At 42.8% G+C, this 24,052-nt stretch overlaps 1 protein-coding gene across 2 annotated transcripts; it reads right to left on the reverse strand.

Annotated features, from left to right (window-relative positions):
* Positions 1-1,475: 1,475 nt before the first annotated feature.
* Positions 1,476-22,686, reverse strand: sh2d3ca (SH2 domain containing 3Ca). Of its 2 annotated transcripts, none has more exons than XM_085926819.1 (12): positions 22,267-22,686; positions 8,074-8,202; positions 6,297-6,446; positions 5,934-6,211; positions 5,274-5,401; positions 4,840-5,206; positions 4,631-4,760; positions 4,423-4,538; positions 4,162-4,333; positions 3,966-4,077; positions 3,688-3,894; positions 1,476-3,283 (listed from the first exon to the last, which is right to left on the reverse strand). In XM_085926819.1, exons 1-12 carry the CDS (start codon positions 22,339-22,341, stop codon positions 3,108-3,110), a joined length of 2,040 nt encoding a protein of 679 aa, XP_085782945.1. In that variant the 5' UTR covers positions 22,342-22,686; the 3' UTR covers positions 1,476-3,107. The 2 variants fall into 2 exon arrangements, with proteins under 2 accessions (XP_085782945.1, XP_085782944.1); XM_085926818.1 differs by having other exon boundaries at positions 22,261-22,686.
* Between the last annotated feature and the right edge of the window lie 1,366 nt (positions 22,687-24,052).

The following is a 24,052-nucleotide window of genomic DNA, read 5'->3' on the forward strand; positions in this document are numbered from 1 at the left end:
CATGGCTGTGTGAATCCACATCTGTCTCTCCCTGACCCTCCCTCTTTATATAGATGCTCAGTCATACTGGTGACAGTTCTGGAGCCAGTATAGAGGATATAGTGGGATACGAAGTGGGTGTGCATGCATATGTGTGTGTGTGTGTGTGTCTGTGCTAAAGGGTCAGTCAGAGGTTTGAATTGCAAATCGTTCTGCCTTCTGTTGGCGTCCAAGCCTTCGCCGTCTCTTTCCTCCCCTGTATTCATGTGTTAATGAGGAGTCAGTGCAGGGCCACATAGATAGATCGACCAGAGGCCTTGCGAGGGCCAGGGGGGGGGGCCAGGGGGAGGATATGTGAAGCATCAGGCGGGAAATTGAGAGGAGCCTGATGACAACGTCGGTGGTGGTTTTAGTAATAAAGACGCGATAAGTATCTGCGCTATGTCTTATATTCATATAGGCTTCACGGTTATGGGTTGAGTTATCCAGAAAAGGATGACCCCCTGCGGCCCTCAACAACTGCTATGGGTGCCACCTTGCATTTGTTAAACTGCCATGAGGTTCATGGATCTGCTTTCTCCTTTAGCTAATGAGAAACTCTGGGGGGAAAAACTGGGAATCAAACTTATTTAATTGCATAGTTTGAGTACTTTACATTCATAAAAACCAATTAGTGCTCTATCATTGTTAGCATGTTTTAAATGATTTGTTAAGTTTGTGTTTTTTTGAAACGTGAGAAAGCGAGAGAGAATGAGAGAAGCTTTTGGGTTTATTCTGTGCCACAGTGGTGGGCAACATAGAGCCTGTGGGCCATATACGGCCTGATATGAAGCTAGAAAAACCCAATGCTAAACGAATACATTTAATAATTTAGTTCCCCCAAATGATTCAAGAACTTAATAGAGCAGAAATGGCCTCTGAGAAGGAAAGATTTCCTTCTGTAGACAGACGTCAAAAGTCACTACCGCGGCTGCTCGGGTCACACATGATCACATGACAATGACCAACACAATGGATTAGCAATAAAAGGGGATGGGGGGGGGGGGGTAGGGGGGTTGAGATTAGGGGATGGCGGTTGGTCCGTTGGCGGTCCCGACTGGTTTGCTGGCTGGCGGGACTGTGAGATCTTGTGTCTGTTTCAATAAGGAACATAAAGAGCTGAAATGAACACGTTCCAAGATATCAAGCAGAGAGAATCCTTTTTAGAGATTACATCCATAACATGTTACGCCTATGGAACTGTATGGGCGGTGGAGACAAAGAGCAGAGCCAATGATGATTTTCCTCTTGTGGCAGATGGCGCGGAGGCCCAGTTTCATCCCATTGTGCTTGTTTCTGTAGTTTCTTTATCGGTTCTACATCATAGATGCCATCATTTTTCTCTGATTAGACATATGGAAGAGAATTCTAAGACTTGGGGGCTGAAAGATTTTAAAGAAGCAAGAGTGTCAGATGGATGAAACTTGATGTTTGACTTCAAATCAAAAGGTGCAGTCTATGACACAAGCAATCATTTTATTTGAAAAAGAGTGAATTGCTATGTAGAATATGTAGAAAAACAAAAGCAACCACAACAAAATTCATCAGACTGTCCTTTCGTCTTCCACGCAGTCCTCAAAGCATCACCTTTTTCAGTATCCAAAGCAAGAATCAATAAAAATACATAAAAATCATTCTTCCACCATCAGTGTGAGCAGGTGACAAACCGGAATCGGGGTTCAGAAAATACACAACACAGATGCATTACAATTCTGGAGCTTGTTTGAATTAAGGGCGCCCCCTGCTGGGTTATAATGGCAATGACGCATTGTCTCTTTTTTTGCGTGACCTGTACACCTTGTACTCCCCACGACGCGTTTCCTACTACAAAATAACAACACTCATGTAAAGATTAAATTAAATTGAGAATGAATTCACATTGATTGATTGATTGATATCAGACATGAACATTCAGAGTATGTTAAAGAATGTTCATATTGGATTTGGAGGTAGAGAACAAGACAGAAGGGAGGGCAAAGTATTTTGTAGAATAAGTGAAATGGGGCTTTGGCTGTTGTCATTATTCTGCTACCAACATTGGAGTCCCTCTTGCAACTATCATGAACAAAAGATCCTGAGTATTCATGTATACTGCTTAAAAATGAAGGGAACACAAAATCATCACAAGGTGAGTTCACAGATCAATCATGGGTGCATCAGAGAAGCAAAATATTACCTCTACTGTGATTTGTAGTTTTTTTGTTTCACAAGGTTCATTTACAACCTTTATTAATAACTACCAAAAAAAAAATGCTAATGAACATTATCAAGCAGAAATCAATTTTGATTGTTTGCATAATTGACTCAAAATGGAGTGAACTACTGAAGGCAGTGTTGAGTTTCCATTTTATATGCACAACATTGAAACATACCGAAATATTCATCCCATTCATCAAAAATGAATAAATTAAGTCAATGCCCATCGTTAGTATTTTCATGAATGTTTATGCTGTACGTGGAATACTACAGCAACCTTGCCTCGCTTTTAGCAACATTTAGCGGACAGCTCCAAGCTGACATGAGTTGTTTTGAACAACTCTCAAAGCCTTCCTTCTTCATTTAAGATGCATGTATTAATGAGTGGCTGATATATATTTGATGGACCCGCTCCATCTTGAGCTTTTATGTCACGAGGTCCGACATGCCGAATACCCTGAATGGATGAAGCTCCTCTAAGAAAAAATAAATACCAAATGAAGGAATGTTCACATGATTGACATACTTACAAAAATTCATGTACATGAATGATCCAATTCAAATGTCATTCCTATGACAGCGTGAGACAGCAGGGAAGCATCTGTGTGTGCGGAGCAAAGCCAAACTTTGCAGATGGACCCCCCAGGGGGACATTTGCGTCCTCTTGTGGACATTTTAGGGATAGGTGAGGATGTCCACAGTGCCACAGTTTACAGTTGAGTGCCTGTCGTGTTAAACGTGACATCTGACTGTACTTTTAGCTGCCTCTCCTCTCCTCTCACAGTCGTCCACTCCCCCGCCCTCTTCCACGTTTTTGGCCATGCAAGACAAGACCACTTTGGAGTGGTAAGTGCAGATCAATGCAAGTTGTCTTTTTTTTGTGAACATCTTCGCTATAGCTCGCTGTGGCGCACCGGAGGCTCAAGCTTGTGGGAGAGGGCGGTGAGGACCTTGTCGAATTTCTCGTAGCGCTCCAGCTGGCTACCCCCGGAACCGCGGCAGCCCCACAGTAGACGCATCTGGAACTCCGTCTGGAAGATTTCGTGGACGTCGGCTTGGACTTGGAATCCTGCAAAGAAGAAGCGAGGAGTTAGTCTGGATTTACATTGCGGCTCCAATGATATTACATACAATCATCTCTGGTGAGGTTTTTGTGACTAAAAAAAAAATATTGTGACCTGCTCCAGATGATAGTATTGATTGGTTCTCTAATTGTAATAATGCAAATATTACAATGTTAAGCCCAAAAATCAAAAATAGCCTTGAAGCTGAACGCTACAAGCACAATCGAATGAAATGAAATGCAATTCCACCGATTCTATTTAGTCACCCTGATTAACCAGGGTTAACAGGTTTAATGGCTTCACAATCAATACAGTGAGCGATCAATTCTTAATCATGGCAATAAATACATGCTGTGACTGCTAGAAGGGCACAACAGGGCCATGAGTCCAAACACAGTTCAATGCATACCCTGCAATTTGCTCTCCACGTTGCTCCTGTAGATCCCGCCGTGATGGGCGACGGTTCGAGCCGCCTCCAGGTGGTGCATGACCACGTCGACGCCCACTTCCGAGCTCTCCCACGGCTCCAGGACCTCCCCGAGAGCCAGGCCTCGCTCCAGCAAAGACAGGACGGGGATGATGTGCGGGAAGGTGGTGCTGGATACGACGCTGCTCTCTGGAGGCAAAGAAAAAAAAAAAAAAAAGAAATAACCACCGGTGAGGACTTTAATTTGACTTGCTGCTTACCTTTGCCATCATTCAAATTCTTCAGGAAAGGTTTGAGCTTCTTCTCGTACAGGATGGCACCTTCTGTATGTCTCTGGCGTAACGTCACCCACGTCTGCTCCAGCCTGGAAATCTGAAACACAATCACGTCAAAAAAAAAAAAAAAAAGTACAATACAGATTGAAAGCGTGCATGACGGCAACCGTGTTTATCTTACCTGTGGCAACTCCAAGGCCCTCATCACAGCGGCGAAGCCAAACATGTTCCCCAAGTTGCTCTTCAGCTCAGCCGCCAACTGGATGGTCTTATGGAGTAGGGCCGCCCGCTCCTCGGTGCTTCCCGTGCAACCCAGCAGATCCACGGCCGTCATGATAGACATGGTGTAGAACCTGAGTGAAGATGAATCTGACTGAGTCTGCTGTTTTGGTTAGCAACAGAGCACTAATAGATGGATGGATCGCAGTAGAAGCCAGCGCACCTCTCCAGTAGGTCAAGTCTTAGCTGGTGTCCATGAGGTAGTGTGAGTAATTCCAAGCCCGAGGACACGCCCATCATCCTTTGCATGTCCGAGTTAACACCCAGTATTCTGGCAATCTACTCAAGAAGGGATGGGACAAAATATTGTGTTCTTGCCCTCACTCCTCCGAAGTTCTGCCCAATTAATGCCGATAGATGTATTTACATACCGTGCAGTCCACCAAGGTGATGTGCTTTGCCGCCGTCCTGGCATCCACTTCAGCCAGCAGCTCTTTCACTCTCTTCAGCACGGACATCTCCAGAGGTTTATTGTCAGCCGGCATTATGCCAGACTCATATCTGAATAGTCAACGTAGACACAAGATAAGTATGAAAGATGAAAATTCAACCTTTTATTTTTCACAAGTTGCTTCCATACCTGGATGGTCGAAACAAGGAAGCCGTCTCCACCTGAGGAGCGCTGCACATCCCGTCTCCTTCCTCCCTCACACCCTCATTCCTTCCCTCCTCCACCCTTAAGCGCTCCACGTAACCCTTGGTGGGAGGTTTAGGTGGTCCGGCCGGGCAAGGTCTGAGGTCGCAGTAGCTGCCCGCCGTTTCGGAAGAGTGTGATTGAAAAGCGGAACGATGGGCTGGAGACGAGTGCGCCGAGTGAAAGACGGGATGCTCTGGGGGGTTGTTGCCGGAAGACGGGCTGAGCTGAGGGTCGCTGGAACGTCGTATGACTGGAGAAGGGGGCACCACCGCCAGGACTCGCCCACCTGAGTGGGCTCTTTGTCTGGTGACTGCAGAAAAGACATTTTAATCCAAGTCATTGTCTTTAAAGCGTATCTATGTAAGTCAATAACGTACTTGCACAGTATGCGGGAGACATCGGGGTCTCCCGGACGGGCGACAAAGGGCAGCGGTACTCTTGAATCTGGTCCATGCTCATTGCGCAGTTCCTCATTGAGTCTTTGTGGTGGTGAATGGTAGAAGGACTACAAAAACAGTCGGCACTTGTTAAAAATCCACACGGGTGGATTTACATGTTGTCGACATGGCAAGGGGGGGGGGGGGGAGATTAGTGTCACATGACAGGAAGTGGTGTGGTTATAGGAGTTCATTGCTCAGGGGTCAAGGTTGAAATTTGGTGGTCCACCTGATGTTAATTTAACACACTTCTGGGGACGAGGTGCTGATGAGGTGAGGGACTTCAGGGATGCGGCAGGTTTACTAGCTCTACTTGTGTCTCACACACACACGTAATACACACACCAGCTGCATTTGGACGCAGGTTGCGGCTGAGGGTCCGGTGGTCCCTCAACTGGACTCGGGCTGTCTGAGTCACTGATTGCGTGTGTGACAAGAAGCAATAAAATGACATCATGGATAAGAATGGAACAATGGTTTCAATGGGGAGACCATGACTAGGCAGATTTTATCGGGAATAAATTCATAAAATCCAAAACGTCAGACTTTTTGAATCATGAGATGAATTTTCTATTTAGAAGACCACTCTACTCAGCTCACCTGTGAGGCATCATCTTCTCCGTCGTGAGCCCGTCCATCATGGTGACGCTCCGCCTCTTGATGTAAGCTCCCCTCTGATTGGACGGCGAGTAGGCGCAGCCGTGCTTGCCGCCGGATAGGGCGAAAGTGGCCTCCAGGTAACGAAGCGGGAGGGTCCGGCTCACCGGGCAGTAGATGTGGACGCCGCTGGACTGCGAGATGGCTTTACGCTGACTTACGTAGAAACGCACCAGCTCCTGGACCGAGTCGAAGCTTTCCGACTCCAGCACGTACTGCACCTAATATTGACCACCCAGAAGAAAGGTGACATTCACTGATCCCCATGACAAGTTGTCATTTGCCTTGAAGTGGAGAGCGCGCAACCTTGGTGTCGCTGGATTTGACCAGGACTTTGCTGATCTTGAAATGCAGCACATCGTTATCCCACCGACAGGTCAGCACGTAGTCACTGGCGTTGATCAGAGAGTCACGGACCAGGAAGTCTCCGTGATGCTGCACCAAAGTCTCGGACACCTAGACACAACCAACACACATCATTGAAAGAAACATTTTTAAAATGTGGATTTAATTTTTTTATCTATTTTTATTTATTTATTTATTTATTTTTATTTCTGTGGAAGTTAATACAAGTTAATGCAGAAGGAATATGTGCTGAATTAATTTTGTTCAAGCAAAGTAAGGCAAGGCATAATCGATCAAGTTATGATTTTTTTTTTATGACCATATCTGCGAGCCCTAAGAAGACAATAAAGCTGGTCCTAAGAAAAGGAATGACATCAGAGCAATCTTATTGGACAAAGTGCTTTGAGCCACTGTCATGACATCATCGCTTCTCTAATGCTGATGTCATCTCGTATATTAAATCCAAAGAGGAACTTCACTCAGTCATTCATCTGAATAGTCTCTCAGTAAATACATGGAATAAAATCAAATCACAAAATAGATACACTTGTTTGACATCATTTGTCAAAACGTCATGTTTTGAAATCATAAAATAATGAGAATCCTGTCTATCAGGATTAATTACAACAAGGCCTTAGGACATTTTGGTGTTGCACAACAACGGCAAAAAGCTGCCAAAATACATCTGCTGTGCTGTTCAAGCTGGCAGAGACAAATAAGGTGCCGGCAGCGACTGCTGACTACAAAAAGCTTTTTTTTTTCCCCCCCAGTAGAAATCTATTGTGTTCAGCATTATTGCGTTAGAAAAAAAAAAAAAAAAGCACTTTGTTTTTGAATATAAAGTGAGAAAGAGCAATCTATAAAAGTAATCTTTTTGTCACGGTGGGTTAAGGCTTAGGAGTAAACAAAAACAAGACTGTGATTTTTTTTCTTTCATTTTTTTAAAAGACAAATAAAAAAAGTGAAATTATAAAGCAGTCATATTGTATAGTAATATTATATAGAAATGTCTGATAAGACGGTAAACTGTAAAGCATCCATGTACAGACACAACATCACCAGCAGGGGGCAGTAAGAACACAGCTCATTTCTTTTTGCCCCCTACATGCATCTTAATGCCACACCATTGATAAAAAAAACATATCGGGGTAGATGTGATCCTTGGTTTGAATCACAATTAAGAACCAGGGGGCGCTGTTAGAGCACTGTTGAGCCCCCCCCACCGAAATCCAATTGCATAGGTGAGCGATGCCTCCAGCTGTCTGCTTGGCACCGAGTCCCGCTTTGTGAACACTTAAGTCAATCCCGCAGAGCAGCCAGAGCGATGATGGGAGTCATTAATCGATGTCATCCCGTGTTTGCGCTGCTAAAAAGCCGCTCAAGTGAGCTCTTAAAAAGCACGGCCGTTTCAAACACACATCAACCCACACTTTAATCTTGTTTAATTACCTCTGCCAAGATGCTTTTCATCCGCATGGCTTTGTTTATTGAGCACAATTCTATGTCCACACTTTGTTATTTCACAAAATAGATGGATTATGAGGCTTTTGTGATGTCATATGAAATGATTCAAGTCAGCGGTGAGCAAAGTAGGGCACGTGGGCCACAAACGGCCCACTCTATTCTTTAATATAGTCCACAAATAAGATAAAATTCCTTGTATTGGCTATTTAAATTTTATTTCCTAATGAGGACAAAAGCAATAAATGGAAAAATGGAATGTGTTTGTGATACAAACCTCTCTGGGTATGTGTCCATGGTACCAACCATGGCTCCTGATGTCAGCAGGACTCAGCTTCAGCTCCTCCTCTAGCTCCTTACGTAGCTTCTCGGGAGGAGACTCCAGCAGGTACTTCTCCTTGGAGAACTGGAGGACACAAACAGGAGAAGAAAAAAAAACAACAAAGTTACATCTACTTTACTGGTACTCTAAATAGTTCACACTATGGATACCGAAGTTGGTACTTTTTGGGGTCGGAACTACGGTGTAAAGATAAAACAAAAATAATGTGGGTTGAACATCTGCATTAGAGAAGGAAATAATACAAGACAACACAAATGCGCACACAACAATCCAATTGACCCTGACCTGATTACCAAGAGGAAGAAATCATGCTAAGCTTTTATTATTTTGAGGAATTGCGGAGTCCTTCAGTTGCTTTTCAATGACTCAACACGTACACACGCTACTCTCAGACACAAACAAGAGGATCATGTTTCAGATTTTCAAAGCTTTCCACTTGCTGTTTGCTTGCACAAATAAGCAACACTCTAGGGAAATCTCTGCTTGTAATACATGAAAATGAATTCCGCCAAACATTTTCATGCCTATTTACCTTTCAAAGACTCTCTAGCTGCAGAAAAAAAAAATGATGATAACCAAATAAGTCAAGCTGCTTTTGAGGCATTTTCTACTCGGTTAGTTGAATCCAGAATGAAAATATGTGCCAAGAGTTGCTATAGTTTGCACAAACATAAAATATTGTACAAGTTTTTTTTATTCATGTGTAAATGGAGAAAACTTGATGAAATAACTGGCCAACGCCAGTCATGACATCATCCACTTTCTGCACCTTTTTTTTTTAAACAGAGAAATACATTAACTTGATGCAAGATAATATTGAGAAACAGAACCACAGCTTCTGTTTGTTTCTACTGTTTCCATCATCACAAAGTTGTTGACTGTCTGTGATGGTGATATGAAGTGACCAGAAGAAGCAAGTGATCGATGCTCTCTTCCCCAGGTCAGTCCAAAATGAAATTATTAACTTCCTTGTGTCTTCACCACCTTCGCCCTCCTCCTCTCCCCTCTGGTCCTGGGGGGCAGATGGAGGGATATGGCCTCAGAGACTCACTCTTCCCAGATTAGATTTGAGGTGTGTGTGTGTGTGTGTGTGTGCGCGGAGGCCAATAAGTGAGCGGCAGGGTCAAGTGCGCGTTTATTGCTTCAGCTCCTCTCCGTGGAAACCCACAGAAGGCCTCGAACAGATTCTCGACAATAGACTTGTGTGTTTGTGTTGTGTGTCTCTATACGAGAAGTTATGGGGGTAAATTGAAAATTGAATGGGGCTGCACTATAGATGCGCTTCATGGATTCGTCAGAGATACTGACAAATTGACAATGGGGGAAAAAAAAAAGTGGAGAGGAAAAAGTAATATGACAAGAATAAAGACACAAGAGACATCGACTTTAATAACTTATATAACATGATGGTGCTTCATATTGCTTTTGGCTTCCACCAAAATAAGAAAAAAGTTCTGTGCAGTTGGTCAAGCCCAACTCGTTCGTGTGTATGAATAAAAATAATAGATACATAAAAATAATTAAATAAATCTCCCAAAGTGCACGACTGAGGCCAAATGAGCACATCACTTAATTGACTGCTTGGCTTTGTTTTCAAGGTGACACTCATCAAAATTTTTTTTTTTTTTTACTTACTTAGCTGTGTTCATTAATTTTTATTACTGTTGACATATGTAGAGGGAAAAACATCAATAATACATCACTGGTATTTTTACAGTGAATCGTTGTACTGAATTCTCACGTAGCAAAATAATTGTTGGTTTCCATGACAACATACCGTGCAATCTTAGTATAGGCAAGAAGAATCCTATTATCCTATATATCTATTATTATCCTAGAAGAGATGTGGCTAGCACAGTAATGATGAGCACATCTGCCTTATGCTTGTCTATCTCAAATCACTCCTTACTATTGAAACTAATGGAAACGCCATCAATGCGTTCCAGCCAATCAAACAGTCAAAGCAAACAGAGCGTGGCCTTAAGTCAGTTACTCTGACAAGAAACCTTCAATCCATATCCAGTAATGCTAAGTAGGACCGCTCTGCAAAATCCCACTGGGGGAAGCATTAAATAGCAAGCAAGCCAACCTATACTAGACACACGCTCGATGGAAAACCAAGACAAAACATAACGAGAGTGCAGAGAGCGTTGAAAGTCAGACAGTCGGAACAACGGAACCTCATTAAATGTAGGAGAGGCTAGCAGGGAGGGGAGAACGGCTAGCCCATTAGCAACACGAAGAGTTAAGGCAATTTAACAGCTGATGCAGGACTTTGTGAGTGCATTGTGTGAGTGACTATTGATGGATGGGACTCAATATTTAGTTGAGGGTCCAGACAGGCACTAAGAGCATGTCATCAAAGATAAGCACTGTTATCGTAGAGGCAGGCGTATATAGTACGATATATAGTAGATATAGTATCGTACGGTGTGATGTGCCACTTCATTTACACCTTCACGTGAAGCATCATTAATACAAATTTTAGGAAAGTGAAAAACAGAAAGTCATGGTGAATCTCTCAACATCTGCTGGAAGTCTCATGCATTGCTCAGCATGTCAACAAAATGAAAGTGGAGCACAAAAAAAAAAAAAAAAAAAAAAAAAAAAAAGGGGGTGTGCTTAAAAGACTGGAGGGCACCTTTTCTGTTTTCAACCCACGGGGCTTGCGGCTGACCCTGTTGTCATGGTAACGCCTAAAGCAGTGGGGGTGGAAAATGGGGGAAGGCTTTGGGAGTGGATCGGGGAATCCCACCAAAAATGTAGAAGCTGGCCTGTGATCTACTCTTTTTTTTTTTTTTTAGGAGATACAGACCAGGATTATGGCATTAAGACCATGCAACGCTCCAGTCTCCCATTAAGGGGGGGACGGATTGGGGGTTTGCACGTATGTACGTGTCCAGTATCACTGTTCTCCAGATTCTCATAATCCTTTTGTGCCCTCCAGCTTGACGTGTACTGATACCTTCTGCCTGGTTCACACGGGTATAATAGTTTGAAAGTCACATGAGTACTGTAATGATGGCTGGAGAGGTCGGGAACATCAAATACTCTTTGACCTCAAAAGTCGATGCAAAACTTTGGGATATTGTTCGGATAGTTTCGATGGTCACAATCTGGTACATTTACCAAGTGGTGGCTTTGTGCAAGGTAAGCAGAGCTTGTCGGCTGCACAGATTAGCATGAGCTATCAACATTAGCATCTGATAAGTGTTTGTGATGTTATTGTTGCCCACATGCATGAAAAAATACAAACCATTCTTCAGAGACAAATTTGGGTGAGGTAACAAAAAAAAGCAGAAGAAATGGACCCAATGTGGCACATGACTAGATAAAATGACCACCATTGAGTTGAAAAGAGCAAACCCACCAGTCTAATAATAACAGTGACCTTCTGTTGTACATGTGTTAAGAATGAACACAAATACACATCCAGGCAATAATGTCTCAGGGCAGCTCAGCAGGTAGATGCTGATATGTACTTCACATTTTCTGCAGCAATCTACACAACCTGCAGCGTTGTTGTCAGTGTAATGTGTGCAAATAGACCTCCAGGACTGACTGACTGACAGCTGGTAGAAAAGATGTGACATACACTAACACTCCCACTGAGGCAGTAGCACATGCAGCCTCATTTTTGTACTGCATGCTCTGCTTTATATTCCATCTCCCCGATGACCCACATCAAGTGAGTGTAGTAGGATTTTGCACAACAGCAAAAAAAATTCATTCAAAAAGATTTTTTTTTCTTCCAAAGTGTTTGAAGACAAATGGTGCAGCAACAAATGTAGAGAAAAAAACCCCAATAAATAAAGGCATATATATTTCAAGCTTATCCAAATATGAATAATATTACTGCAATTTACTGAGTTAATTGTGAAAATTTGCTTTGTATGCCTTGTCCGTATTATACTGCCCCCTTGTGGCCAAAGCTCACATACCAGAAGGAGCAGCACAATATGCATTGAATTGCTTATTTTTGTTCTTTTATTGAGAGTATGTAACTACTACATACTTTTATAAACTACAATATAGAAAACTATTCGTATCATTTTTTTAAAAATTACAACATTTTGTAGTTTTAGAGGACGAAACTCCAACAGATTTATGTCATTTCCATTCATTTCAATGGCGAAAGAATATTTGCGATTTTGATTCACGAGACTGATTTTGGACTATTTCCCACTAAGCATTTCAATTTTGTCTTTTGTGTTCTCAAATCAATCACATTCCACTAAATGTGAGGTCAAGGCAGGTTGAACCAAGATGTTGCGCTGCAGCATTTAGACCCATTTGACAAATGTCTTTTTAAAGCTCCCCCTCCAGGTTACAAAAGCAGTCGTACATATTCATTTGTGCACCGGGGGGAGTGTCGTACATCATCATTATACAGTCTTTGAAATATTCAACAAGCTCCATTGTATCAGCAGCTGTGAAAATAAGTTGTAGTTTACTAAACCAGGCCACACATTTGGGAAAACTGGGGTACAATCATAACGTTCACGCTGACACGCTTGAACAAAAAATCAGGATCCTTTTGATTTTAAGCAGTATTATAAATCCAATCCTTACTGTGTCAATTATTTCGGTTCCTATTAATTGTTCTTTAGTTGGTTTGTTCTCAATGAATTACATCATATCATCAATAAAAAGAATTCCAACTAGAATAGTGATGTTGTGCCTAAAATGCCAGATTTTTGTGATATAAAAACCAAATTACTGTATTGTACAGATTTGAAATAGGGGTGTGTCGCCTTTTTATACATCCACTGCAATCTAACTGGATTTAACGTCTTTGTCAGCGTATCGCACGACCTGACATTACGATTTACATTTTAATTCCAATTCCTCAGTGAATCCATATTTCCTCTTTGCATATGACCATGAAATCAAATCAATCACGCCCTCAAAGCTTCAGTCTGCAAACGCCGTTTTGATGACAATACAATTGAATGTGAGTGAGACAGGCGTGCGTCCGCCAGTCCCATCACGCCCAAAGATATACGATGACATCACCCGCCCGAAGGCCTCGTGTATACTTTTATGTATGAATCCCTGAGGCTGACCTCGCTGCCAATTGAATGTACAAAACCGGATCCGTGCCGATCTGTACCTGTTCAAATCTGATGAGGACATCTGCAGTCAGTGCACATCCAGAAACGAACACCGTACAAATACCGATTAGTGCTAACGCACATTTAATGAGCTGTTTCTGTAGATGAACTCAGATAAAATACACAAGGCTAATTCCAATTCAAATTAATAAGTCGGCTAATGACACAGCGGTGTAGCTGATATTGCTGTAAAATGAAACCAAATGAATATGCAGCGTCTTCCACTTTTAAAATGGTATGGATTTTTATTTTATTTATTTTTTTTAAATCAGATGACGTGATGCCACGCCTTCAGATGCTGTTGCTATGGTAACGCCGAACACCCCAGCTGGTGCGCCGCCCTAAGGAAGTAAAATATGTGACGTACGCGAGAGTGAGAGAGGTTAATGCGCCCCATGTGTGTACTGCTCTGTCATGTGCAATGGTGTGAACTGGTGAGGAAAATGCGGCAGGTTGAGAGGATCATTACGGTATCTCATCCCGTGTACGACCGTGTGTTCCTCGAATTCTGGCACGGCTCGGTCAGCAGTTTGGAGCGGTTCAAACAACTCAGCAAAACACCAGATGTGAGTGCCCGTCTAATGTTGAACTTGTCCATCCCTCCAATGAGGACTCGGAACGGATTAATGACATTTCCATTCATTTTAATGGAGGATGATGATTTAAGATATGAACGTTTTGAGAACACACTACAATTTAAGCTCGTACCTTAATAAATAAATAAAATATTGAAACAAAGGCTACATTATCAGGGCGTTTGGGGAAGTTTACAATCCATCAATACATCTTACCACCAAGCGCTCATCCTGCTCTATTAATCAATGCTCCAGATAGATTTTGCGGCAATTAGTTTTATCAAGACGCTGACAAAGTGTGACTAATATGATGAACGCCCGGTTTTGGCGCAATTACTCCTTCATTCTCGAGCGCTACGATGTAGTGGGAAGCAGAGCCGCAATGGAGTACGATTAATGAACTAATCGTTTGCCAAATTAAATCGATTGAGTCTTCCATTTTTATTTTTACTCCACAACACTGACATCAAATATCTGTACTCCATCCAAATAAGTCTCTAGGGGACTTGTATAGCGTATCCAGCATCTTGTCAATTTCTTTCTTTTTTTTTTTTTTGTACGTTTGCTTTGCCTCCTTGCTGTGTAACATGACACTTTACAAGGCACAGGCGGGAACTATAAAGATAAATACATGTAAGGAACTCAGTTGTCTCATTTTATCTTCTTTAAGCAGCCACGGCTATTTATCACGCTTACTTCCTCACTTGATTTTTTTTAATTTATTTTTTATCTCCTTCACCTTGTATCGAGTCCTCCCTTGCCGTTTTACCGGTTACCTTCTCGCTGACAGATCATCTCACTCACCGGCTTCCATCTTGCTTTCTTTTGACATATCACTTAAAAATGCACTCAGCTCCTGTGTGTGTTTAAAGGAAGCATCATCTGGTTCCACTAGCAAAACAGACATGATGCATGGAGGAGACTAAAATAAACGACTGTATTTTCCTCTAATAGCAACCAGGGGTATTCACGGTGGATGATATCGCCTCTGTTTTTGTCATTCGATCATTATTCTAGATAGACTTTATGACGTCAGCTACATGCATCCTTTATCAAAAATGGGTGAGCAATATAAACTGAATATAACCATCCATAACCTCAGCTTGACATCAAAAAAATATGTTCATTATAGTAGCATAAATATTAATAGCCAAAAGTCCAGCGGCAATGGCAAAACACCCTTGCCATGTCCAGCCTAGTCATCAATTTTTTTTTTCTATGACACACACATACATGCATTGACACCACACCTGGGGCCTTTGCCACTCACTGTCACCCTCTTCTCTTGGGGATGAGCCATTAATGGCTAATTTGCAGGCTTTTTGGAGGTAAAAGGTCACCATGTGGACGGATGGATGTTTTCTGGGGATTCATCAATACTAGCCACTCGAACGTTAAAGCTCACACAGACACAAAAAAGGTCCAAACAAGATGTGCAACCAATCAGAATCACACTTTCCTCACTACCATTTGGAAGCAAGGCACTATAGTATTACCATCCATACTAGTACCATCCATCTCGACCGTGACAAGCGTGATGGGAAAACTCCCCCAAACCCACAATGCATTTCTTTTTCTTTGTTCTTTAATAGTAGACGAGGGTACTTAAATGGAGGGTGGATGATAAACAGCAGCCATGGCAAAAAAATACAATTCCAAGACAAAACCAATGTACAATATCTCATCATGCACAATTAAATTCCATGCTATGCTAACCTCAGCTGCATTTTTTTTTTATTTGTAGCCATGAATGCAAACAGCATATGGTGACACAGCATCTGATGAATTAATCAATGACTGACAGAGGAGACCTAATCAGCTTTGCTTCTTGGAACTACGCCATGATGTAAAACACCACCCGTGGATACTGTCACAACAAACACGAGCATAGACTTCAAAAATTCTCTTTAGGTCTTGCCAAAAATCAAAAATCAAGTAGCATTAATTTATGGTGACGAATCCGAGCTGTGCTACTCTGATGTCAACAATGGCTGCTAGCAATAGTTTGTCTAATATCATTATTAAAGCAGGACCAAGAAATTGAATAGTTGACTAACTCGAAATTTTAAGCCTTGCATCATTTCCAGCTGCATAAATTTCAATTAAACTCAGAGGGGCCCATGTTTTTTTTTTTTTTTTTTTTTTTAGCCGAGGGGCGGGGCCTCTTAACCCACATCCCCTGGGAGAAACACATCTTGACAGCCAGCCTGGCATCCTAATCCATCAATTGTAGCCTCTCAACACTGAATGATGAGAAGCTAGCAGCACAAATACCTTCAACAAACACATACAGCATCCTTCTATAGATTTATCAATTATTGAGTCTAATTCTAAATATAAGAATACAACATTGTGTTTAACCAAGACAGTTATCTTCAGCTACATTACATTCAGGCTTAAAAAAACAAAAACAAAAAAACCAAACACTCAAGACAGACGGTTATCTTAATAAAAGAGCAATTTGTATTTACCCAGAATAGTGTCGGCTTATCACAATACCAACGGCTTGGGACCCGTTTTAATAAACTGACAACATAATAGCTGCATCAAGACGGACCATAACTCTTGTGGCGTGACAGAGAATTGATGATGCGAAGACTCATTTAGATCGAAGGTCATAGCCGGGAAGGTTGTCATAGAGACATTTATCTGGACCGGCACACACACACACACACACACACACACACACACACACACACACACACACACACACACACACACACACACACACACATCTTGCTTAGTCACAATACAAACAATGACCTATCGACTGGCCTTGGAACTTGACACGCACGCACCTCACGCACGCAAGGGGGAGGAGGAGAGATGATGTTGATTATGATGGCGAGTGAAGTGGGAATAGCAAAGAAGGGATGAAGTGAAAAGAAGCAGGGTGCATGATGGGGGGGGGCAAAAAAAAAAGAGGAGTAGCTTGAACCCACAAGGACCCTTAGATGCATATCAATTAGTTTTATCACCGCCGCGCACGCCAGCAGAAAAAGAAGCACGCCCTTTAAACGCCACGCCATTGGCCGCCGGTGATGTCATCGCGATTGTGGAGCTGGAGAAAGCCAGCGTTGCAATTGGCTGGCCAAGTACACAGCGTGAGAGCTCCTCGGAGGTATCACCTCCATTCATGTGTGTATGTGTGTGACCACGCCCGACTGAGGCACACAGTTATCAGGGTCTTGAAACCTGCTGGGACGCTCACTAATGGACGTGCTCGGAGACACGCGAGGAACACTGCACAAAATTTAAGCTGAAGAAGGGGTGGGGGGGAGAAATGGGTGTTGTCTCCGAGTTGTTACCGGGCGGTTGTCATGGTAATGCAGATGGAGCTGGGACTCTCACTTGCCATAAACCACACACACACACACACACACACACACGTGTGTATTGATGTAAGCACACTTTCAGAGAACCAGCCATGCCATGAAGAGAGACCAAGAGCAAGAAAGTGATTTTGTGCGTGTGGAAGATATGAGCGTAAACATTCCCGTGAGAGACACTCGACACGTTCCGCAAAGAGACGCTCATGGGAAATTAGCCCGTGATGTGCAGTTGTTCACGCTCTTGCCTCTGTATGCTTTGAGCTCCCCTTCCACCCCCCCTCTCGTTTTTTTTTAAAGCATGATGTCACTTACTGGATGGTAATTGTCAGCCTAACTGCTGGGATGACTTTTAAGACTTTACGCGTGAACGTAAGATGCTTGCAAACTTTTTAACGTGCTAGCTGGAGGGAAAATAGCATGCACGCTATACCTATTCCGTTCATAAGATGAAATCCACCTTCACAGTGGCGCAGCTAGAGGAAGGGGGGCCCGGGGGGCATTGGCACCCTCTTTTATTATTAGGGTTTGTAATCTTGTTTTGGTTTGCAGAGACTTCAAGTTTGTTTTCCTCCTCATGCCCCCCCCCAAGGATGTATCTGCACCCCATCAATAGTTCCAGAACCCAAAAAAAATACTACTATAGATTTTATGTATTGTTCTTCTTTTGTCTGTGTGTTTTCTTCTAAGCTGTAATTTATACCACAAGTAGTTGGTTGACATTGATTTGATTCAAATAAAATTTGGGGGGGAATTTTCACACCCATTGAGCTGACCATACAAATGAAATTGTTCTTAAAATGTAAGCATTGCTGCGTGTAGGAGTGAACGCGTGCAAGCGTGGAATTCTGTTCTTCAAAGAAAGCGTCTAAAACAAGTGTGCCATTCTCAGCTGCTCCCTGCAAATCACACCGAGACGCTTTAACAGCCTCCGGTCTGTTCATTCAGTAAAATGATGCGTTGAAATCTCCCCAGTGGTCGGAGGCCTCAAAACGCACTTTAGCCATTGGGACTCATCAAGACATTTATAAAACATGAGAAATCAGAAGCATTAATGCTTTGTAAATATTTCTTCAATGTGAAGTTGAAAGCTCTCGTCTATTGTTACATGACGAGAAACTTCAAGCTGCAGCCGTCCGAGGTCGAATATGAAGGAAGCAAACAATTGCTCACCTCTTGCTCCAGATCGCATCACTATGCCACGCACTTCCCGTCAGCTGTGGCTTTCCAAATATAAGCTACGTCTGTGTGCAGAGAATGAGTGGAGCAGTGTTCACACCCACAACGGCGCAGTCCTTAAAAACTCCTGAAGCTAAATTGTGGTTTTTTTTTTTGTATCTTAGTGGTTCATAAAGCCAAATATAAAAAAATTCTGTCAGTTCCCAACTACCCAAACGTATAAGCGAGAAAAGATGAGCAAGTTAATAAGCAAAGAGGAGAAATGGCACTAATGGTTGATGCAGCCAACCTTCACTCTCTATTAAGCTAAATCCATCAAGACCTTGTTAACATTTTGTGAGCATCTGCAGATCCATTTTGTCCCGTAAAATGAAGTCCATATTTCTAATTAGTTTCACCATTCAAATCCGCGAGGCCTCAATTTTGTTAGTTTTACTCAGCAATTCCATGACGCAACTTTCGATCACTCTCTCAAATGCTGATAGGGCCGAATATTTAACTGGCAGGCAGCTCCTCTTTGGAATAATCCCCTTTCCTGAAGCAGTTTTTCTTTTTTTGTTTGTTATTCTAATGTGACGCTTTCCTCAATCATGTTAGAGAGGAGCAGCGGTGATAACAGGAGGCGCTGAGGTGGAGAGCACGGTAATCTTGGCCTGGAGCTCAAAAATCACAAGACTACTGGGAAACCATGGAGTATAAATAAGAATTCCTTCTATAGATTGCAAAACGCCACTTCAAACCAGAGTAAATAGTTGGAATGATAACATCTTACAGCTGGCGTCTTTGCTTTTTTTTTTTTTTTTTTTTTTTAAAAGTCATTATCATCAGTATAAAGCATATGTGAAAAGTCAAAAGGATTTTATTTCAGCGAAATGAATTGAGCTTATTTTTTATCAACATCAAGGTCAGATAAACTCAAATGATCAGAGATTTGATGAAGGCGTAACGAGTGGCGTTCAAGTCCATCCTTCGCTCTCAATCACAAATAACGATTTACTGTCTGTTATTCCGCAACCGTACGTTTCATCGACCCGACGACGGAACCGCACTTTACAAACACACCCGAACTGATGAGCAAAAAAAAAAAAAATGCTACATCACTTATTATTTCAAGTCACTTTTTTGGGCCGATAATTGATCAATCCTATCTACTCGTTCAGTATGCTTCATACATCCCGACTTTGATCTCACGCCGAGAATCCAAAACGAGGCTTCTCGTTATCAAAGTATCCAAACTACAGAATGAATGATCAATTAAACTGACTTGAACAAATCCCACTTTTCAACCTTCACAGTTTGATGTCTGCCCGTATAGTCGAAACAGACAAAACATCCATTAAACAAAAAGATGCCGCTGACAGACAAGTCCCACGCCTAATTAATGCCAAAAACATGGCCGTGCACGAATGAGGATACACACACACACACACACACACACATATATACACACAGCTGCCCGGCCATCACACTATGAAGCCTCCAGGGTGTGACAAGCCAGCATGCCAAAAGAGGATTTATGGCAAAATGCTTTTTAGGGAGGAGGGCGAGAAGGAGAGACTGATAAGAGGAGGGGATTACATGGTGAATCTTTCAATGCTAAAACATACCAGTTGGCTCCAGCTCTTCCTTGGCCCAACACACACACACACACACACACACACACACACACACACACACACACACACACACACACACACAATGGCAAGAGTGTATCATCTGACTGACAAGACCATTGCGGGTTAACCTGCTGTGACTGAGTCGGCCATAACTAACCTCCTTGCTTTTGTCAAAGATTTACAGAACACACTCTCTTTTACTACTCTCAATCCAACAAACTGGAATACAAGATGTTTAGAAGGATATAAAGTCATGATGGGGAAAAAAAAGAAGCTTCAAACCAGTTATTGTATTTTTGGACTCTTCTCTGTTCAACATTAGGCTCTTAGAGTGCCATATTGAGAAGTCAAAAAAAAAAAAATAAAAAAAATAAATACAACTGCTTCATGAAGCAAATTTGAAGCTTCATTTGCCCACCAATAATATAAAGGGACAATGATGAGCTGCTCTTCCATGTGATAATGTTCCACAACATACAAAAGAAGATATTGTCACATTGTACGTCAAAACAATGGCATGAGATAATGACTGCTCATGTGGCTGGCAGGCACCGAGGTGCCATGTTGAGAACTGCGTGAACGCGACACGCACGTCCAGTCGGGCACAGGAATGCTAAAGGACAGAGTGACCGGCTGCTGGCTTGGGTACCATGGCGGCCACATGCTGCTCAGGTCAGCGGGGGAATGAGGCCACAGCCTTGGAGGCTAAGGAAAGACGAGAAGGAGAAGGAGGGAAAGTGGCTGGCGGAGAGAAGAAGAGAAGATTAACTCGAAAAACAATCAAAGTGGAAGGGAGGGCTAGCTAACCATGCATATGTGTGTGTGTGAGTGATGAAGAGGGGGGGATGTTACTGTCACTGTCAGAGTCCAGGGGGTAGTTACATTGTCCCAGTTACAAAGATGCGCTGGAAGCACTGGGTAGAATGCATACACAATGGCTGAGCAGCATGACTGTGTGTGTGTGTGTGTACACACAGCAAGAATAGTGCAGTCTAGACCAGGGGATCAAATGTAATCTCTCTTCACTGATACAGCTGATGAGCCGGGGGCACAGCACAACATCAGTTCTTACGGATTTATCCCTTATTTGTCATGCCATCAAATATTATATGAGAATAGGAAAATTCGATTGCTATCTCAAAACTCTGGATGGCATCCAGTTTGTGCAAAGACTCAAACAAATATGAGAAACTCTTTCATGTTGGGAAAACAAATGGATGAGATGTCAATGGGACTATAGATGAGTTGAACAAGTAACAATTGCAACCCCCCCTCCAAGTATTGTGCTTGACAAGCTATCTATAATGAAAATGGATTGGGGGAGTCAATATTGGGCCAGATAAAATGCAAGTGTTTGAAAACAATCCCATGTTGCATAGAATGAAGCAATTATTTGCTTACAATAGAAACGCTGCCACTTAACTCGTAAAGGCTTCGCTAGCTAATTAATTCGACCGCTATTACGCACCAACCCGACTCCGCTTTGATTAAAAATAACTTAACGACTCTGAGCTTAAACGTTCCCATCTGAAGCCAAACAGATGTAAACAAAAGTGACAACTTTGGCTATGTTTATTCAAGAATATTTTGGGTGAGATCACAATTCTATCCAACCTGACTTGTGACATCTAATGAAATGGGGGCAATGTCTACCAGAATGTTCTGAACTCCTATTTCCATGCTTGCTCATCTTTGCCTTGAACTGTAAACTAGTTGAGACAGAATCAATAATGCCTCCATTTTGCATCAACTGCTTCAATCAGTTCCAATCTGATGATTGCAATGCTCATCCTGTCTAATTCAAACACATTTGCATCATATCCAAAAATGCATTGCACCTCATTAGATTGTCATAACCAGTGACACAACAAAGTCGGCCGAACCGTCGCAAAAAAGAACTTTCAGCACGTGCTGTCTACATTATATTCAAACAGGATATATTTGAGTTCTCCAAATGTTCTCATCCATCCAAGCACATCTGAAATTCAATACAGCCTTTTCCATTGGCCAATATATGTTAAGCAAAATAGAATCATCCGGTCCCGTGTATATTCTCCCATATTGAGTTTCAAACTGAGCTGGAATTAGATCAAGTGAAGATGATCCAGTAGACCTCAAAATACTTTTCCCTCCAATGCACTCAAAGTCGAAAATGTCACTTCCTGTCTCTTCACGGTGATTTTGACAGCCCGGTACTACTTCTATGATGTCACCGGTGAGCCAGCTTGCATGAAGCTTGATGCAACCGGCTCACATGTGCATCAAGAGGAATTGCATTAGAAGACATGGCATGCAATACAACACTAACCTGCACCTGCATGAAAGATCCCCGGTAGAAGCAGCATGCTGCAGCCGACAGGGCGCTCCACAGACTGCACCTTTCCGTCATAGTGGTTGCACACCTTTCGTCCTCTTGTCTTTTTATTGCCTCTACTGTCTCTCCACCCCCACCCGGGATGTCCGATATAAGCCGACGAGCCCCTGGGCTAAGCCTGTCCCACCCCTGCCTATCCTAAAAGCCCCTCCACATATTCATCCCCCCCTGACTAAAAAAAAAAAAATTGTCAAAGCTACAGCTTGTTAGTAGCTAAGCAGATCATCTCGATGAGAGAGCTGCAAACGGGAGAAAAGTGATATCATAGCTGAAGACATCACGCCGGCTGCTGTTCTTGCGCCTCTCACCGCACTTGCTGCACTTCACGCGGCTGCTAGGGATTACCTCATTGCTTGCTTGTGAAAGGCGTGTGGGTGGGTGGGGGGAGGGTGAACCACAGGGAGGGGGAGAGAGAGTGGGAGGATGGATGGATGGGAGGGAGGGGGGCTTCAACACTGGCAAGAAGCAGGGGAAAGTGCTGGCGAATTGCAGGCAGGCAGGCCCCACCTACCCTGCCGGATACCCCCCCCCCCTCTCGCCATCCACCCCAAAAAAAAAAAAGGAGAAAAAATGCACCCCTGTTCTCTTTGGTGCTTGGACAATGCTGACATGGAATGTATGAGTGAGATGAAGAGAATAAAAGTAGAAGAAAGTGAAGAAACGAGAGGGCCAACGGTATAATTGCAATTCCTTGCAAACAAAATTTCTGCTTGAATAATAAGAAAACTGGTTAACACATCAAAGCTTACCATAGCAATCCTCAGATGTTATGAAAATATGCCCTCTAGGGGTTGCAATTAGAATGGGGATGACGTCATTGAGGCGTCATTGTGTTTCTTTCCATCATATTCCAAAACAGTGTACTGCAACTTGTGAGCTTTTCAACTTGCATATTTTACATACGTCCATACTTTTTTTATTCTTTATCTGATGTCACTAAAAACTTTGGCTACACAAACCCAACAAGATGTAATGATAAAATACATGAATAATGAGTAAAGAGGACAGCAACCTCCCTGAGGAATCTAACCTTTCTTAAGCCATGAAAGGAGCCTGGGGCGTACTCCCCCCCCCCTCCCTCCCTTGCACACATGCTTGAATGCATATACTATACACCATATATGAGGATTTATAGGCACTCACACATCCCCACCTCACTTCAGATAGTCGAGGCTGCAGCCAGAGTGTATTTGCTGGCTATACTGGAATAATGCATGCAGCTAGACGGCTCATTAAAATCTAAAACACGACGGCAGGTGTCGAAAGGATAACACGGTGTGATTCTCCTCAGCACCATTTCACACGCACACGCGTGCACACGCGTGCACATGTGATGCTCTGTCTCTAGGGGGGCCCATTACGAGTGTCATCCTTGAGTATACACTCCGCCATGGCAACGCCAATCGGGCCAAAATTTCTGACGCTGCATTTCGTCGAGCCTGCAGAAAATCATCATCTGGCCAGATAAAAGTCAGGAAAGACTTTGCTAAAATGACCCTATGAATGCATGTTTGTGTGTTGAAAACATGGTGGATTCATTTACAGCAATATCTTGTTTTTAGTCGATCCGATGCTGGATTAAGCAGATTGCACAGTAGGGCAGGCCGGACGCATGATCTCATTATAGGGGTTCCAGGCTGTCCCTAAACCCAATCTGCTGTTAAATTCCTCCAAAACAATCACGATGTAACATCTGGCTACTGCACAAACGTACGCAAAAAAAAAG

The sequence above is a fragment of the Syngnathus leptorhynchus genome, chromosome 12 (assembly GCF_054491065.1).
Source record: "Syngnathus leptorhynchus isolate UIUO chromosome 12, UIUO_Slep, whole genome shotgun sequence".
NCBI classification, from domain to species: Eukaryota; Metazoa; Chordata; class Actinopteri; order Syngnathiformes; family Syngnathidae; genus Syngnathus; species Syngnathus leptorhynchus.

Coding starts and splice junctions, on each gene's coding strand:
- sh2d3ca (XM_085926818.1), bottom strand. CDS start 22,341: ATGACGGAAAGGTGCAGTCTGTGGAGCGCCCTGTCGGCTGCAGCATGC. Junction 5,402..5,933: donor GAGAAGATGATGCCTCACAG/GTGAGCTGAGTA, acceptor CTGTTTTTGTAG/TCCTTCTACCATTCACCACC. Junction 4,078..4,161: donor GGGCCTTGGAGTTGCCACAG/GTAAGATAAACA, acceptor ATTGTGTTTCAG/ATTTCCAGGCTGGAGCAGAC.